This window comes from Symphodus melops (assembly GCF_947650265.1).
Source record: "Symphodus melops genome assembly, chromosome: 4".
Classification (NCBI taxonomy): domain Eukaryota; kingdom Metazoa; phylum Chordata; class Actinopteri; order Labriformes; family Labridae; genus Symphodus; species Symphodus melops.
Genome location: NC_136694.1, coordinates 23,152,085 through 23,169,460, shown reverse-complemented (window position 1 = coordinate 23,169,460; position 17,376 = coordinate 23,152,085). Strand labels below are relative to the sequence as shown.

The following is a 17,376-nucleotide window of genomic DNA, read 5'->3' as shown; positions in this document are numbered from 1 at the left end:
TCACCTTGTATCATCAGGAAAACACTGACCTGCAATACATTCTTCAATGTCTCTCTTTATTTCACACACCTCTGTTCATTCAGACTCCAAACATCTAAAGTTAGAAACATTAAGATCAAGTGTGTTAGTAAACCAGTGACTGATGTGGGCTTTGGTTGAAAATGAGATTGACAGTAAATAGGTCTGATTGTGTTTGTCTTCCCGGTCACTGTTTGTTCTCTGTGTATTAAAGTTACTCTCTTGAAGTTGGAGCTAGTCCGAGAGCGTTAACATCACACTCCCTTTGTGCTATAGCAACACTTTGAATTTCTCAAAAACAAATAATTAGGCTCTCAATAAAGTTGTGGTATTTGGAGTCTCATGTAGGCTACACAGGAAGCCCTTACATATTTTATTTTTCCCTCAGCAGTGAAATTGTTAAAAGACAAATTCAGAAAGGTGCAGTGATTGACACTAATGCATTTTTTTTACTGTATGGTTTCAATGCTAAACAACATGAGCAGCTGCAGTTTTCTCATCTTCCAGTTTCTGGACATTTTCCACAGCTATAGAATGGCCATAACATTTGTTACATACATTAATCTTTCTAAGGCTACAATGCAGCACATATCAGGTAAATTATTTGAAAACATTTAAACAATTTAGATTTTTTTTTTTCATTACCAAATACCTGCAAGACTTAGCTGATTTCTGTAGTCAGCAAATGTTAATATGTTAAGATGCTAAATTAATATGGCATGACATGGTAAAAATGTTAGCATTGTGTTTGTGTAAGCACACTGTCACTAGCGTTTAGTATAGTTAACCTAGAGCTTCACATAGTCTGTTAGCATAGCTGTGGACTCATTCTCTTGATGTCTAACGCTACTAACGGCCTTACTCATTATCTTAATAGTTGTGTGTCTCTTTATGTCTACCCTGTGATTGACTGTCAACCTCTCCAAAGGCAGCTGAGATTGGCTCCAGTCCTCTGTAACCCCAAACAGGATAAACAGCGTTGACAATGGACTGATTTGTTGTATTGCTTCTAATTTCACTAGCAGATTTTGTTCAATGCCCTTTTTTATTCGTTTTATAAGACAAACCATATGAAAAATATAGTGTTAACCATTTATTAACAAACGCTGTTGCCATGCTCAACAGAGGCTGTCATGTTTTTCTGTGCAAGAGTAATGAGCTCACACAGAAAACAGGCACACTAATCACAGGTTACAATAATGAGATCAAACTCTGCTGCGCAGTGATGATGATGAAGATGAAGGTTGCTCTGCAACATGATCTCTATGTTGAACTAGAATATTTTCCTCATATTGAAACAAAAGAGAATTGTTAAACTCTGAAGGGTTTGCTCTTGCAAACATAAAAGCAGAGACATTTTCAGGCAAGAAAAAGTGCCTGACGCTTGTTATCCAATACTTCTTTCACATTCTGTAAAACATCTGAGCCGATTGTAAGACCAGTGATATGTCAACATACTCAAAGGCTCCTTTCTGATATGCTGAATTGAATTTGCACTTGGTCTCCTAGTTTCTTTTTCTCCTTCCTTTTTTGTTTCATCTATTTAATGAGTAATCTGTTGGTGAGAAAAGAAGCATACCAAAGAGTCAAAAAGGGATTGCGCTCTTGTTGAATCATTTATGACACCAATATGTCAACACTATAAAGGTAGACATATTGGTGTGAGAAATGATTCAACAAGAACTGAATCCCTTTTTTTGATTCATTGGTTGGCTTCTTTCTGAGTCCAGTTCATCAAAGTGAATAAAACCCTTGCATCTGCCTTCATGACTAATGTTTGGGCTTCCCAGGATCGTGTAAATTTAGATGCACAGAATCAGTACATGGGGAAGTATTGTGATGATACATCTCTGATATCTTTGCTAAGTAACTCTGATGAGCCTGGGCTGCACCAACATGCTGTGAACAAAGTGGTCGAGTGATTCTTCTGTGCTAGAGATCAATACAAGGAACAGAATGCAACCCTTTTGTTATTAATAATAAGACAAGTGAGCAATTGTCATCTTATTAATATTTAAGTGTTATTATGGGACCCTTGTTGTCCTAGAAAAATCACCTTAAACATATCCGCAAAAGAGAAAAAAATAATGAATTTCCTCGTGTGTGTGTCTGTCCACTTTCAAGTTTAAGCTGCTCCCCCAATTAGAAACCTGCTGAAGATTGTAGACCAAACCCTCCAGAGACTTTATTAATTGGTCTACAATAAAATCTTGTTAAGGCTGGCTAACAGCCATCTTGCCTTAACCACCACCGAACAGTGAATTTGAAATATAACCATAGTTATTGTGTGCTTAGATACACGGTCCCACGTTTTAATCAGGTCAGACTGAAACAGTCCTTTGTGCTCTAGTCAATCCTAAAAATGAATACAGATCTGAATCCCGGATCAAAGCACGTTGAAGGCCCCTGAATATTTGTTTGGTGTTTAAATGACGTGATAAATGTTTGCATCGTTTTATCTTCTTTTTACATTTGATGTTGCAAATGTAGCCACTGTCAGACGTTGTCCAATAATATATCCAAACAGTCAATCAATCAAACATAACGCATCGCCTGACAAAAGATTGTTTTGCTCAGTTGCTCAGGACTAACCGGTGTGCTGTGACGGGGGGTTGTTTACTCACATGTTCAGCTAAGCTGATGTGGGCTCTGACCTTTGACAACTCTGGTGTAAGCTGGGCCAGAGTCTCTCGTGCATTATGTGTTGTCACACAAATCACAACAAGGGTGAGCAGTCTGTTAGAAATCAGGTATGTGTGCAGATCAGAACAAATCACTGCAAATACACCTGCAAAATCAAGTACAGAGAAGCTGCAGATTACACAGAACATAGTAGTAAATATTCAGGGGATACAACTATTGCAGAAGAGATCATACATTTTAGTGTTGGTATCTAACAAGCAAAATGTCTGCAGTTTCTGCATTTATGTAGTTTTATGCCATCTGCCTCTTTCTGCTGTAGTCATTCAATCAACCTGCTCAAGATGAATGTGACCAGTTTCACTTTATCTTCATCTTTCCTGGTGACATTAAGCTGCTTCACTTCAAATCAAGGCTCCTTCTCTTTAGATTTTTTGCATTTTTCCTCTTGCTCTATCAGCGTTGATTTGATGCAACATCTCAGAGCCGTTGATTACTTAAGTGGGATTTGTCGTTTCATGGCCAAGGCGGGCTGCCACAACGACAGGGTGAAGAAGTGAAGAGTAAGTGTATCCTTGTACGGGTAGTATCTATCAATCATTCTGTGATGTGGAGGAATAGTTTATCTCTGCTGACATGAGTGGGTTTAAGAAGCTTATTTCTTCTTTTGCAATGCTAACGCTGTCTCTTAACAGCATCTATGGCTCCACCATATTTATACGGAGTACATTTTTATCTGATGTTATGCTCAGTGTGGGAAGCTAGTATGGTGTTTAATCACCTTTGGATACTGAAGCAAGTGACTGAAATATCCAGCAAACTTTTAATGAACTACTAGGTAACTTTCTGACCATCATCATGCTACAGTTAAGCTATAGGTCATAATATACCATACATATATATTACTTACAGCCTGTAACGAAGCAACATAACGCTATCACAGCACTTTATAATCACACCCTGAGAGGAAGATGGCCGCCATGTGAATGTAATCATTTGGTATTCTTCTGTCTTCTCTCTCCTGTCATCCTTTTGTGATAAGTGTAGTTTTTATAGAGTCTGAGGAGACCATCAGGTCAACAAAACTCTTTTCCTGTCAGTCTTTTTTGCTTCCCTCTCTCTTTCTCTGTCTGTCTAAATTAACATTCCTCAGTGGGCTCGTCAGACTCTCCTCCTCTGAGCGTTGCTGCTTCTCTGCCTGGCACACACTGGCACTGCTGTCTCGTTCTCGCCATGCTTGTTCTCCTGCTTACCCGAGGCAGAGGGGACTGACTCATCCTAAACATGTAACATCTAACTGGATTAAAAATGTATGGAAACACAAAAGGGGAATTATAGTGAATGGACAGACTTGTTTGCACAATGTTTAGTGCAGCTTAATGTCTCTGGTATCATGTAACATGTTGGTGTAGTCTGTTGAAAGAGCAGGATGCATTGGACTGTAGAGTAATCAGGATCTTGGCATGTTTAGTTTCATAATTGAACCCTTTTTTTGGCTGTGTAATGGCCTCACAAATACAAAGTGATCTTTTATTGAATTTGAGCACTTCACTCCCGATCACTGTTTCAGTTTGTGCTCTACTCCCAGTTCTCTTATTTCCTGTTTAGCTTTCCTTCTGGCTCATATATGCTGTTCATCATTCCTAATATAGTTGGTTTTATTATTTTTTAGTGATGGTTTAGTCTTTAGTGAACCACAAGTTGGCCAAGGTCTTCTCCCTCTCCTCTCTTCCAAATCAGTACAAATCTCCATGTGAGCCCCACCTCTGAAGTTAACTCCCATTTCCATGGTTACAGAGGCAAGCATGGGGAGGCCCAGACTCGGCCCAGAGCTGCTCAGCTGCAAAGGCACAAACTGTGTGTCATCCTTGCTTCATCTTAAAGGACAGCGTGTGGGAGAACCTGTGATGTGGACTAACTCACCATCATGTAAAACTGTCACGAGTACAGAATGAGACGTTGAATATATTTTTTTCTTAAAATATAAGAGAAGTTCACTGAGAACAATTTTGGCATAATCTCAAAGACTGACCTTTTATATTAAGAATGCAAAGCAGGATGCATTAAAGAGAGCTTAGAATTGACATTTAGAAAATGATAGCTCTTCATGTGGAGGATGCACCATACATCCAACTCGCAGAAAAAGATCTAGGACTCTTCTGCTATAATCTTGATTTACCCTAAAGTGAATCCAATCCCCCTACTGCCTGTCTAGTCTAAGGTCTAGCACCCTGCTGCCCCCCCCCCCCCCCCCCCTCGTGACATCTTCCGGTGTCTCTCCACCTGACCACCCACCTCCCCCCTCAGAGAGGATGAAAAGCCCTCCACAATACAGTTAATCCTGCAAAAGGATTTTGGATTATTCAACAAGGATTAAGCCTCACTCACATTAGGCCCTCTTCACAGGGGCAACTTGTTTCATTAAAAATACTTCAATTGATATTTTCTAACAAATGAAAGCACAATGGTTGACCTTTTGATTGTATGAATTGTAGCACAGACACACTTTTATGCACAATAAGGAAACATTTTTTTTTCCGGATAATTTCGAAGGGTAGAAGGTTGTCATTTTAGATTAAGAACTATCAAGAATATAAATTCACATATAAATGTTAAAATTATGGGCAAGTAAGGATTTGAAATCGTGTATTTTTTTCTTTTTAAAGGTCATGAAAACTAAACCTGAATGTATTTGATTTGGGATTTGAGAGGTTCACATGGCAGATTAGATACTTAATTCTGATTGCATGAAATACAAATAATAACACAACCCTTCTCACTGCCAATCGTTTATTTCCTGAGCCGTAAAATCTACAGTGAGGCAGTGGACTGGAGCTTAGCTGGGAGGAACAAAAAGCAACAACTGCAGCTGATTAAAGACAGAAAAGCTGTCAATCAGGCAACCAGTTCCTGTAAGGCTTAATCAAACTGAGCAAAAAGCCAAAAAACTCAACCTACGATATGACATTATGAAAATGAATATTGTAAAAGTCTATTTATACTGTATGTATTTTTTTTAAATTACCTTCTTAAAAGCACTTAAGTTTAAGTCCCTCTTGATTTGTTGTTTTTGGCCCTGTGTTCACATTGACGAGTTAGGGCTTCTATCAGCTTGTGTATGTTTCACTTAGAGTCTCAAATATGTTTTTACATTTTTCTGTTTCCATGTGAACCCTCACTCTTCAGAACTAACTAAAGGGTCATGTCAACATTTTCGCTAGCAAGCTAGCATGTTGACATTAGCACTAGGCTCAAGGCATTGCTGTACAGAATGTGGCAGTACACTTTAAGGTCTGTGTTTATCAAAGGAAAAACAATGTATTTCTTTATTTCTATGAAGTAGATGGAGAATATAGCTAGCTATGAATTATTCAGCTGTAACGATTGGCCTAATTAGCTTGAATAATCATTAAAAGCTCTGCGTCAAAGCTCATTAAGGAAGCTAGGCATTGTTGTCAGTGTTAAAACAAACAGTGAGAGGGCTCCATTATTTGATGTTGATTTTATATGCTATGAATTATTAATCTGATGTTTGTCTTAAGGTGAGCTTTATTTGTTGATAGTGTTAGCTAACCAAAAAAGCATGGTCTTATATTTGCCAGTGTCTGATGGATTTGTCAGTTAATTACATCATTAAGAGTTGAGCTTGTAGGATGACTTCCAATCATCTTTCCATTAAGAACCGTTCAACAAACCAAGTTCATTGGCGTATTTAATGTGTATCTTATATCAGCATTAATTTGCTCACAGAGACCCAGAAAACACCTGATGCATCTTAATCCTCAGTTTGTCTTTTTTGAGTACACTCCTTGCCGTGCTATCAAATTACACCTACTAAAGCAGCCTAACATACAATTAAATGCCCTTAATAACTCATCACATGGATGATAATTATAACACAGAGAGGAATGCTAATTATATCAGTGATCTTCTCTCCCAACGTCCTACTAAAACCAATGTCATGTAGCTGCTACTTATGGACGTGCAGAGTGGCCTACTTTCTGCACAGCCCACAGGAAGCAGAGAAAGCTACCTCGCCTGAAGACTGTTTGGATCATAATTAGGTTTTTGGGAAAATGCTGCACTGTTGATTTGTTTGATGCACTCCGATTGTTTCAGGATTTAAGTGTCTCATTTGTGGGAAATGATGCGCACTGATGCATATGAGTGCTACAGCAACCTTTTCCCATTTGCAGTGTGTTAGTGAAAAATGAACGAAATTGGGTTTAAGCAAAAACCCAATGATGAAAGAAATTAGGTCCAGAAATGTTTCGAATAATTACCTCAGCGTTATGAAAAGAGTAATGAATATTCAAAGAGCAGAGGGGCCTCTATGTCACTACTTACTGTGCTTTCACAAAGCTGAAGAGGAGATCAACAATCATTTCTTGATAAAGGTCTAGTACCAAAAGGTTGCCAATTGATGTTTGTTTGCAAGTTAGTTTGCAGGAGTTTTTTGATGGCCACATTGCTCTCCTACATACCTGTCTCATGAAATGGATGAGCAAAGGTTTTTTTCTATTTCTTCCGTTTTGTTCACCTGTAAAATCAAATGACCAACTTTTATGGGTAACAAACCGTGCACTTTCTTGCATGTTTTTTTTAATAAAAAGAAAGCCAAATTCAGCATTAATACAATTAGTTTTACTTAAAAGAACATCCTCAACCAAAATAATCTTACATCATGGAAAACGTGTTGCATAACTTTCTCCAGATTTACTTTATAATAATAAAAACACAAAAGCTTAACTGCTTAACAAAATTGTATCCAATTAAATTCTCCTCTCTCTGCTCTTCTGCATTAGGATTTAAAAACTATTTTTCTAAGAAATCATTTTATCAATATTTTTTTATCCTTTTTTCTGAATAGTGATGCTGCTTTTCCATTATCTTTGGCATTTGTCTAATTTTCCCCTAAGAAACGTGAAAGTTGCTTTCCCAAATAAAACCATTCAAAAAGAGATTCAGTGTGAGATTTCTCCTGTGAATCACACTTATCTCTTTTTATTTGACTATCTTAAAATGTTTTACGATGTACTTATAGCATATTGTAGCATATAATTTGACAGCATATTATTACTTGCCCACTCGTCTGCATAGCTCTGTTTCACAGGGATTACACCCCAGTGACATTTTAGGTGTATTACATTAAGCATTCTCTTGCCGGTATGAGCCAGTCTGCCAGATTAAAGGGATTTTGTGGTCGCTTTTATTGCTGTACAAGAAATATTTGCCTCTTCAATAACGCCAAGAGAGATAGTGGTGAAGGAAAATCGATTCTGTGCTTGTACTCTCTTCTGTGCTCGCACAGCCTCTCTCATATCACATCTTTACCTGATCCTCACTTCACTGCTTGTTCCCCTTTATCAGTCATCACTGACGGCCAGATATGAGCCTGCAGGAGGGGGTTTAGAATGAGTCAGCACCCTAAGCTACTGTAACCCCCAACAAAAACCTCGCCCATGATTATTTCTGTACCCTACTTACTTACTAAATGTTCCTCTTCTATTGCAGGAAACGTGCAGATGTATATATCATCAAGTCCTATGTCAACATTTTTTTTTTTCAAATTCTCGCCTGATCTGTTGATAAATGATTTGAGGAAATACATGATTGTCTGCAAGGGATATCCAGAGCATAAAATAAGTTAGAGCTTGAAAAATGAATCCTTTAAATAACTGTGAACGATCTTAATATGAACAAACATGAAGATGGAAGGTTTTAATACTTTTACATTAGACTCAGTGTTTCATTTGGGTCTGATTTAATCCATGATTACCCTTCCTGTTCAATGCGATAGGTTATTAGAAATAAAAGCTGTGATAAAACACATCTCTGGAGTTTTCTCAGTGATTTGATTTGCTCCTTTAAAGAAATTAATTTCTGACAATACTCAATAGCAAAGAGAAATCATTCACAATAAAAACAATCAAATGTTGAGATGACTATTCCCTGTTTAAAATGGAAAATACAACATCAGGTCTAATTATTTGTCACATTATTGTTATATTATTCAACCACAGGTTAGCAGAGTGCAGCTCTGTTTTCAGTGAAATAGGTTTAGCTGCAGTGGTGATTTTTTTTTCAAGGCATTATGTAAAACTTTTATCCAATTGAAAGATAAGAAAAAGGATTATGGGACCAGTATCCTGTTTGCAATGAGTTCTTAACAATAATAGAGTTTTATGGAGCAGAGGGGACATTTCATGTTCATAACTGGAGACTGATATTACATAAACTCACAGTAGACTTGCTTCTACTGTGTTGATAGAGATGCAACCCTCGTGAATTTAACAATTTGTCTAAACCGAGGAGCAGCGCTGTTAGATCATAAAGACATGTTTCCACCAAGCGCTCCTGCCCAGTTCAGTTTGGTACTGGACACATTTATTGGTGTTTCCACAGTCACAAGTTGAAAATGTTACCAAAATAACCGTACCGTCCTACTTTTTTTGGTGGCAAGTGTACAGAACCAACCTTATAGGCTGGAGTCAGACACAAAGCAGTTCAGTGATTAGTAGAAAGTATCAGTCGGCTGTGGAAAAGCAAGTAAGATCAGGGTTTACTGCATTAAACAGCCCCGAACCGGACCGGTATATACAGTTAGAGGTAAACAAAAACTTCTGATTTGCATTTTGATTGAATTTTTTTTTCTTCTTTTGGAGCACCACTTCTTGAACTACAGCGATAAAGATCTTACTGATAACAGTTTAGGAACATCTTTGACCTTTTTTTAAAAAAAGAGAGAGAGAAAAAAAGCTGCTTTGAGCAGCACATTCTTATGTGCCTTTGGCCTTAACCAGTGGATTTCCAGATTTTGGATAAAGGACATGTGGACTTGGAATTAAGTAATGATGGAATGTGTTGATGTGTTGATGTTTTTTTTTACTCACAAAGAGATTAGTAAAAAGCTCAATTGTATGAAGCTACTGTAGTCCATGGGTTGTTGGATTACCTTTCTGCCAATGTTCTCTGCCTTTCTTTTGTTCTCCCGGTCTATTCAGTGTTTATTGGACGATGCTGCTCTGACTACAAACAAACAAAAACACTTCTCATTCAAAAATCTCATCGCAAAGATTCTGTAATCTAATGTTGGAATTCCTATAAAAGAGATGACACAAAAAATGACAAAACAGCAAACTCTATTTAGCACCTCTCATTTGTCTCTTCATGACTGTGATGGTGGGAAAGACTGATGGGTGTTGGAGTAAGCTGAAATGTGCAACATAGTCTTTGGAAGTCACCATCTAAACGGTATAATAGCCACTCTAATTACCTCTCGGCTTTGTTTGGATGTACCTTACAGTAGAGAGGATGTACAGTTTTAATCAGAGCAGACTATATCAACATCAACACAGTATTTAGTATTCATGATATTCATGACTCCTGGTTCCACTTTGGAGCACACATGGCTGTTTTTGAATCACCCTAATCAGTAGTTCGGAAAAGTTTCCACCTAAATAACTCCTTTACAGTCAAAGTTCCCTCACTTGGGATTTCTTTCCATGACACACTCACACACACACACACACGCGTGTACACACACACACACGCGTGTATACACACAGTCCTATCAAGGGCACAGTAAGATAACAGGAAGGAAGGGTGTGTTCTTCTTCCTCTCTTGTTGTTTGTTGATGTATCTTTTATCTTTTTCGAGGCATCTCGTGCGGCTCCATCTCCTCCCTCGATGGGAATTTGCTGGTCCTACCCAGGAAGACGTTCACAGGAGATTTCTGCAGCGCTCACTTACTGGCTTTGTGCTGATAGATAATCACCATGGCGACCCTTAGATGGAACGGATTGCTTTCTAAAGATTTGTGTGTGTGTTCACCGGTCCCTCAGGGAGGTGGTACAGACAGATAGGAATCACATTCATGGTCCGTGTCACCAGCTAAAAGCCTGTTTTACTCCCCGTTACTGTAATATGTGCCTGTGTTATTGTAAACGGGATGAGCTTCAGACCCGTTGTGTCTTGTTCCTAACTATAGGTCATTGGGCTAATGGAATAAACTAATTTAGTGAACATTGTATTTTTCATATTTTAATAGAAAAATGACCAACTAAGCTTTGAAGGCTTTGTTGGTTGGAATTTTCAACCAGCATAAAAAAAACAAATGAACTATGTGAGAACAAAAGTAGTTATTTAGCAGCCCAATGTATGGAAGTGAAGTCCTCTTCACAGCACCTCTTTACTGCAGAAATTGTATTTGTGAGTTTGTGTAGAAAAATCCCTCCTGGAAGTTTATCCTAAGAGAGTTTTTGTAACAGATTTGAACACATTGAAGAGCTCTCTTATAGACCACCAATATATCCCAGAACATAAACATGCTACTGGATAAATGCTACCGCATAAATATTGAACTGAATGGAGAAGGAATGTACTTTGTTCACTGACACATTCTGCTGTAAGTTGTGCAGAATGTCACTTTCCCTCAGATAACGTAGGTCACAGTTTGCTTCTTGATTATGTCTGCTCAGGCACAAAAAATGGCCGTGATTCATCTGTCTGTGTTGTGTATGAGACGGTTTAAAGGAAACTGGCATCCTGCACACACTCTGTCAAACACACACCTCATACCTTTATCCACATTCACACACCACTATCACATTGTAACCACAGTAATTGATTAAATGGTAGGAAGCATTTGAATTCCATCTGCAATTTATTGAAAACTGTTTACGCAAATTGGGTTTGTCAGAACGAAAGATTGAAATGAAAGTCTAATTTTCCCCTTTTCATAAAAAAGATTCATACAACAGAACACAACATAAAATATGCATTAAAAGAGAGCACAATCCAAACAGAAAGACTCATAAATAATAAGTAAGAATGCAGCAATATGAAAGTGTCTTTTTTCACATTGTGCCATCGCTCTCTCTCTTTTTGCTGTAGCTGTTTACACCTCAGTCTTCCACCATCACAAGACATCATAACACAGATCTTTTCCTTCTTATGCTTATGCATCACTGCCCGCCGTTCCTGAGAAAACAATTCAGTATCAGGGCACATAATTTGGAGCATGACTGCCTAAAAACCAATCAAACATCAATGTGGTGATGGTGATGAGTGTGTCTGTGTGGCCTGATTGTGCTGCTCGTGTTTAAAAATAAACGATTTCCTGCATGAAAAGCAGGCGCAGCTGTCTGACTTCAACATATGACAGACACCATTACACACCTGTCCCCATCTGATTACTTTTACAGTCCTAAACAATGTGAAAACAGAATCTCATGAAGGGGGATCTGTACACAAATAGAGTCAAATGAATTAAAACTAACGAGAAAATGCTTTATTTTCTATTTACCTGCATTCAGGTGTAATTGTTTGCTTATGTTGGCTCACCCGTGTCTGCATTCACGGCCACAGAGCTCTGTGTTTTATTATCCGTGTCAGTATTTAATGGAGATTAATAGTAGGGTGTCCTGCAGGGTAGTGTTTCTGTAGTTCTGCTGTGCAGGCAGGCTGTCATTCGTACTGATTTTTCTATTTTCACGCCACTGAACAGCAAACCTCTGGATAGGTTTCACTAATAGGTAAATATGGAGTTTGTTTCCACGCTGGTTGCAACAGAAATAACGTTAGATGGATCTGATGTTGAGATAAAATGTGTGCACATACCAACAAACTTTCTTGCACTTTGAAATACTGTAGCAATATTGTAACCATTATACAGCCACTGCGACAACACCCTATGGTTTGTTGATTACTGTTTTCAAGCCTTAGCGCTGGCATTTTAATTGTTTAGTAAAGTTTATTTATTAAATGCTATGAACACTATCATGTATCCTTATATGCACTGTTTGCATGGTAGTGTTCATACTATAACTACTGTAACAATTGTTGCCCTGTAGCTGGCTCTTTTGTTAACTATTTTTGGTACATGTTTTATTTTACATTTTTATCTAATTCAATTTTGCATTGTGTGTTTTTTCTTCTGCTATTCTCCTTTGCTGCTGTAACACTGTATATTTCTCAGTTTGTGAGATGAAATTATCTTATCTTATCTTTTTAAAGACTAAAAGTGACATAGCGCTTTACATGGATAGAACTTAGAAGGACTAAAAGGTGAGGTGGTAACATGAGAGCTACAGAAACCTACACAATAAAAATCTGTGCCCAGATATAACAAAAAATAAAATACAACATACATTTCAGTTCATTATTTTGGTTTGGACTTAGCTGGGGTAAAGTTTGTTTTTAATAGGCCTCTCCTATTGTTCTGAACCTCGCCCTGAAATCCTGCGAGTACAAAGAATCAACATACTACCTGAAAAAGAGAAACACTCACTTATCAGTATAACTTTCATGTAACAGTTTGCACATACAGTCTGCACTTCAGACTTCCTTCATCAGCAACATATTCCAATCACACTATATAAGCGACATCCCATGGAGCAACACAGGCTCTGGACGATAAAAAGGGTTGGTACTTAGCAACATCTCACTAAATTATGCATTAGGCCATGATGTTATTAAACTGATAACTTATAATATGCATAATATATTGAGGGATAAACACTTTTTTGCATTTCCCATTCTTATACGTAAAAGGGATTGACTCACTGTTGGAACCTGATTCAAGTGTCCATTTGAGGAACTGCACCTTTTTGCACTTTTTTATGTTCAATTTTCAACTGTGTAACTTTTATCTTGTTTTTTTTTTGTCTTTTAACATTTGTTTTAATTCAAGACAGTACATGGCAATTTAGAATTTAACTGAAGTGAAGCAAACACAACGTTAGGACTTTTTTTTTTTAGCTTTTTAGTTTAAGCTAAGGTTGAAACAAATATGAACAGCCATGACGGGCTAAACAAAAAATACTGAGAATAAGAGAGAATATAGATGTTACGTATTTAAATCTTCTCACCTTTAAGCCTATCTCTCTTTTTTTTATTTGTTTGTGTGGTTGCTTTCTTTTTCCTGTCCCAGACATGCTTACATTTGCATTTGACATTAGAGCAGATAAAATCACTATTCTACATTTCTTTCACTTTTGTTCTTGTGATTCTAAACCAGAGTGTAGGTACCCTCTGTACCCTAGGTATTAACATGCTAAGGAAATAAGAAACAGAAAAAACAAAGAAATTGCATTTAATTCCTGGTTGTATCTGTTTCCTTTGGTACAATGGAAATTAAATGATAATCTCCTAAGGAAGTGTGACGTGACATTTAAAAGTCCTCTGAGAATTGTTAAATAGAGAGAAACACCACGGTGTCTAATTACAAGAAAATCACAGATGATTCAGCTTATGTCAGCTTAGTGCAGCAGCTCCTCATAGATGTGTGGTTTACAATCATCCAGGTGCACCTTCTATTTACAACATAGCTGAAAAAAGACACAGAGGAGAGCAGGGATGGTGTGCGACTTTTATTCATTGCAGTCAGGTGGACTTTGTACTGTGTAACCTTGGGTCCTATTCTCTCAGCACTCACGGTCAAATACGACCTTTTCTGTACATCTCTTCTCGCAGGAGGGCATGAGACAAGCTTCATGCAGCTGTTTGGTTTTCTTTGGTGGCCTTGGATTTTGATGAAGTTGATGCTAGACGTGACAAAATATTCTGGTATAGACTGAGTAAGACGAAGTCTAATGAAGTTCTTATTAAAGCAGAGTACATGGACTCAAATGATAGAGCTGTAATGGATGTTTGTCCATCACTGACTCTTAATAAAGGAAGTAGATGCATTAAACTGATGATTATTATCAGTTTTTGCTCATCTGCATGCTCTTGGTTAATCATTTAAGCTATACAATGTTCAAAAATAATGAAAGAGGTCCTAATCCTACAGAAGCCCCAGGTGAGGTCTTAAAACGTCGTTCCAAATCCAGATATTAAATGAGCGCTGACATAAAACAGGTGAAAGCTAAAGATCTTCTCAAATACATAGACTCATGTTGACTGAACTTTCTGTTATCTTCCTATCAGTCTGTGAGTAATTATGTTGTGTAACACCACCTTTTAAAGCACCTCCTGGTTAAGTATTGAAGAAATTAAACCTGCACCAGTTATGTTGTAAATCCATCCTACTCACATTTATTGCTTGTTTGTCCAGCAGTGTGGATGTGTGGATATTTATTTGTCTCTGTGTGTGGGGTTTGTGTTTATTTACACACCGTGTGTTTGTAGTTCACGTGTCTACGACCATTTCTGTCTGAGAGACAGATGTGATAGTCATCAACCCAAATCTCTCTCCTCTCCCTTTGAGCACTCGTCCCTGTAACCTGATTTGTCATCTTGCACTCTTTTGTTTTTGTTTTTTTTTGTCTCTCTGAAATAAGGACATCTGGATGCTCTGCCTAAAAAACAAGGGATAAAAATGACATGGACATGAGCCATACGTGTCACTGCCACTTCCTGCTCAGGTCAGCAGGTTTAGCGGTGTTCGCGTTCAGGCAGTTGTCCAGGGTGCAGAATGTGATAGCTGATATTTAGTGAAATAGGGTCCTAGGGCAGAGCGATTATCTTTTTGGACATTGTTGCAGACAAACAGTTTAATCCTGAACATTATTACATCATCCTGTGTCATCAAAACTGCACCCTCCTCTTCCTCACTCTTCAATCATCCATAGTTTCAAGGTCAGTTAGGTAACATCCTGGCTGTGTTGATAATTTGAGAGATTGAAGCTTCGGCAGGGATGCATCCCGATGATGCAGGAAGATTAATGGATTGCAGATTGATTGGTTGCTGATGTCACTGGGTAACAAAAGGTTAGGCTGATGTGCACCTGCAGGCTGCGAGAGCATTTAGGGCTGGATTGGGTTGTTCTGAATCTCATCATGCTAAATTCATCCTGCATCTATTGTTTGTTTGCAGCATCCAGAACATCCTTTTCTCTCTGAAATATTGATTATAACCAAAGAGACGTATCATGTGTGTCTCTGAACTCGCAGCCTGAGACAGAAAAATTGATGTTTTTGTATTCTCAGCCACAAAATGAAGTAAATCATGCATCGCCGCAGGGCCTCTAAATCTGCTCTAATATTCTATTAGGACATGCAGTCATCCAAGCCAGCTGAGCAAAATCCTGACTTTATTTTTGTACTTCTCAGTTTTTCTAGTCCTTCCTCCTTTGCTTATGTATTTCTCCATCTCTCTTTCCACCAGTACGTTACCTGCTGAAGAACAATGTGAGTCCAGATCTTTGCAATGAAGATGGTCTCACCGCGCTCCATCAGGTAAGACTTTTTTTTTTCTCTCTCAGATGTCACTTTCCACGATGTAAAGCTCCAGTAGCTGATCAGTATCCCCTCTTTCACACACCGGATGCACTCTTGAAAATCCCCCAAATATAGAACATTCATTTGTTTAAGGAAGAATGTGTGACTTTTTGATCCAATAAATGTCGCCCTTGAGGCCCAGCAAAACAAACTGTTTGGCAACACCTCCGCTCTCCTCCAGCGGCACACCTCTAATCCCCATCCGTGTGCTTTAGCACAAAGAAGTTACTCATTAAAATGCCCCATTGAGCGCAACCAGCGCACAAAATTGTCCTTTGCTTGAGCTTCAATCCCCTTAATATGTTAGCAGGCTAATGTTAGCGCCCTTTGTTGAACTCATAGCTCCATAGTGTTCATCAATTGACACAAAATGACGGCGATCTAAAACAACTTGCGTGACAAATGTTATATTTTGTTTTTCCAGTCCTTGACTAAAACAAGCTTTGTTTGTTTTTCACTTTACTTTATTGTGCTACTCGCACATGTTCAAAATACATTTGAGAAAGAAAGAAAAAAATTAAACTGTTGCACCTTTATTTTAAACCAGCGTCCTTTTAAAGTTGTACTCAAAGCATTGCGGTGTTAGCATTCAGGCAGTTGTCTAATGTGCAGACTGTGATATCTGATATTAAGTGAAATAGTTTTTTGCAACAATGAGAGAAGTAGCAAAGCCTCCATGAAGTCATCAAATCGGTGCCCTGCTCTGCTTGAAAATAAAAACCCTACTGAAGCATGTTTGGATACCCTGTTGTCCATTAACCTAAACATTTAAGAAAGTCTCTTCATGCACTGATAATCCAGCCCTGTGTTTCTGCTCCACAGTGACTCACTGAGAGTCACAAAGCAGCCTGCTGCTGAAACTGCCTCCTGTAGGCAAAAGGAAATAAAAGTAATGCAGTCATTTATTCTCTTAAAACCTTCTGCATGACACATCCTGGTGAATGAACTCTCATTTATATGCTGTTTTGAAGCCAATTTGAATCCCATTACATTCTCCTTAGGCTACTAAACATACCATTCAGATGTTTATGCACAAAATATCTGACAAATTGTGCACAAAGTAGCGTGACAGCAATGAGGAAACTGCTCTTTAAAAGGATTTATTTTTCTTTTTTGACGATTTCTTTCCCCTCATTTCACTGGCTTTTTTCAAATATAGCTCATAGCTTAAATGTTTGGTACAGCGGGTGATGTCAGTGCATGTTATTATTCAGGTAACTGTTTGCTGGATATGAGGACAATAGGATATAAAACAGAATTTGTTTTCTGTTATTTTGTTGCAAATTGGAAAAAAGCATCATTCTTCTCCCACAATGAAAGACTTTGCCTTTTCTGCATCACATTCAATATAAAATACTGAAAATAAAATGTTTTTTTAAAAGGTTGCAAAGCCTTTCCTTTTATCCTTGAGTTGTTGTTACGTTTTTGTCGAACACATCTCATAATTGTGCCTTTGCTGAGATGTAAAACATGAGAACTCTCTTCCTTTTTAA

General features: G+C 38.0%; 1 protein-coding gene across 1 annotated transcript in view; it reads left to right on the top strand.

Annotated features, from left to right (window-relative positions):
* The window catches only part of ppp1r16b (protein phosphatase 1, regulatory subunit 16B), a gene marked incomplete at its 3' end in the record, with an annotated part of 77,182 nt that overhangs the window by 34,766 nt on the left and 25,040 nt on the right, over positions 1-17,376 (top strand). Inside the window, 1 exon segment of the mRNA XM_079341086.1 lies at positions 15,771-15,841. Coding sequence (XP_079197212.1) covers positions 15,771-15,841 — 71 coding nt within the window.